General features: G+C 42.6%; 1 protein-coding gene across 1 annotated transcript; it reads left to right on the top strand.

The window, feature by feature from the left end:
• Nucleotides 1–473: 473 nt before the first annotated feature.
• On the top strand, nt 474–785 carry TREMEDRAFT_64738 (uncharacterized protein; the record flags this gene model as incomplete). The annotated part of the gene is made up of 1 exon (XM_007006999.1): nt 474–785. The coding sequence occupies one exon, from the start codon at nt 474–476 to the stop codon at nt 783–785; it is 312 nt and encodes a 103-aa protein (XP_007007061.1).
• Nucleotides 786–1297: the final 512 nt, after the last annotated feature.

The raw sequence follows: 1297 nt of genomic DNA, 5'->3' as shown, positions 1-1297 counted from the left end.
CCATGTTGAATACAGCGGTGTGGACAAATCTGGACGCCCCAGTGGCGCACCTCTGAGTCCTAGGACATATCAAGCGCGCCTCGCAATCAGCTGAGTCACTCTGAGAGTCTATTCTTTGCTGTTTGAACTGTTGCTGATTTTACATTTCGCAAAATATCACTTTTTCCATTATCTCAATCAGTGGTTCCACTTTTGGCCTCTTCTCTACACACATATCCGCTATCACTGTGTCTATAATCAACGTCAATCTCAGCACATAGCTTCTGTTGTTTTCAAAGTTATCTGGATTTTGTAAATTTGACACCACAATCTGGTTTTAAAAGCGCAGAAATTGTCTTTCTCATTTTACTTAGTCCTCTTCGAACCGACTGGGCTGAATCTTACTACACGTGTAGGAACACATTGCGTCTACCATCACAAACAATTTTGTCACATTCCGATCACTCCTTCCAAAGTTATTCGCGCTTTTTACAATGTCTGATTCATCCAACACAGAAGTAAAAGTCAAAATCGTAAAATTGAGAGGAAGCAAAAATTATGCGCAATGGGAAGCTCATATCGCTATCACACTTATGGGCAAGGGATCACTACCGTATATCGAGACCGAATCGCCATCTCAAGACTTGAAAGATAAGGAAAACATCAAGGAACCTCTCAAACTTGCCAAAGCGTACTCAATAATTTTCCAGTCCCTTTCAGAAACAATTTCCTCCGCACTTCCTACCGCCGTCAAGGGCTGGAAATTGCCAAATCCAAAATCGCTTAGGGACGAGATCAAGAAATAGTACTCTGCGGGTGTTGGAGCTAGACAAGCTGCCTTATTTCAAGAAATGGCTTGAAAAACAATTTTAGAAGGGGAGGATTCAATGCTAGCACTTGCTGCGCAATGTCAGATGTAGAAAGTAGAATGCATAAAGAGAGACTACAGACAGAGGTGAGAAATGAGACGAGGGAATACGCGGAAATAGCGATATCGCTCCAATGTGGCAGTTACCGATTGCACCATTTCCGACACGCAACGCAGTGCACATGCACAGTTGAATTTGGCAGGAGAAAATCTTCAGACAAGATGTTGGCCTACGCTATGACATTGGCGCTCACAGAATTGTTCACAACATTTAAACAGACGCTTTGGCTTAGGGAATCACTATCTTCAAGGAAGGTACAGGCTGGAGTTCAAGCAGAATGGAGTAGGAGGAAAACTGAGGGAGAAAGCGCAACTGGGATGCTTGCAAAATCAAAATTTTGCTCTAAATCATCGTTCAACGCTTTCAACAACTCTAAGAAACAGTTTGAT

Source organism: Tremella mesenterica (assembly GCF_000271645.1).
Source record: "Tremella mesenterica DSM 1558 unplaced genomic scaffold TREMEscaffold_12, whole genome shotgun sequence".
Classification (NCBI taxonomy): Eukaryota; Fungi; Basidiomycota; class Tremellomycetes; order Tremellales; family Tremellaceae; genus Tremella; species Tremella mesenterica.
The sequence above is the reverse complement of the archived record's forward strand: the minus strand, read 5'-3'. Positions and strand labels throughout refer to the sequence as shown.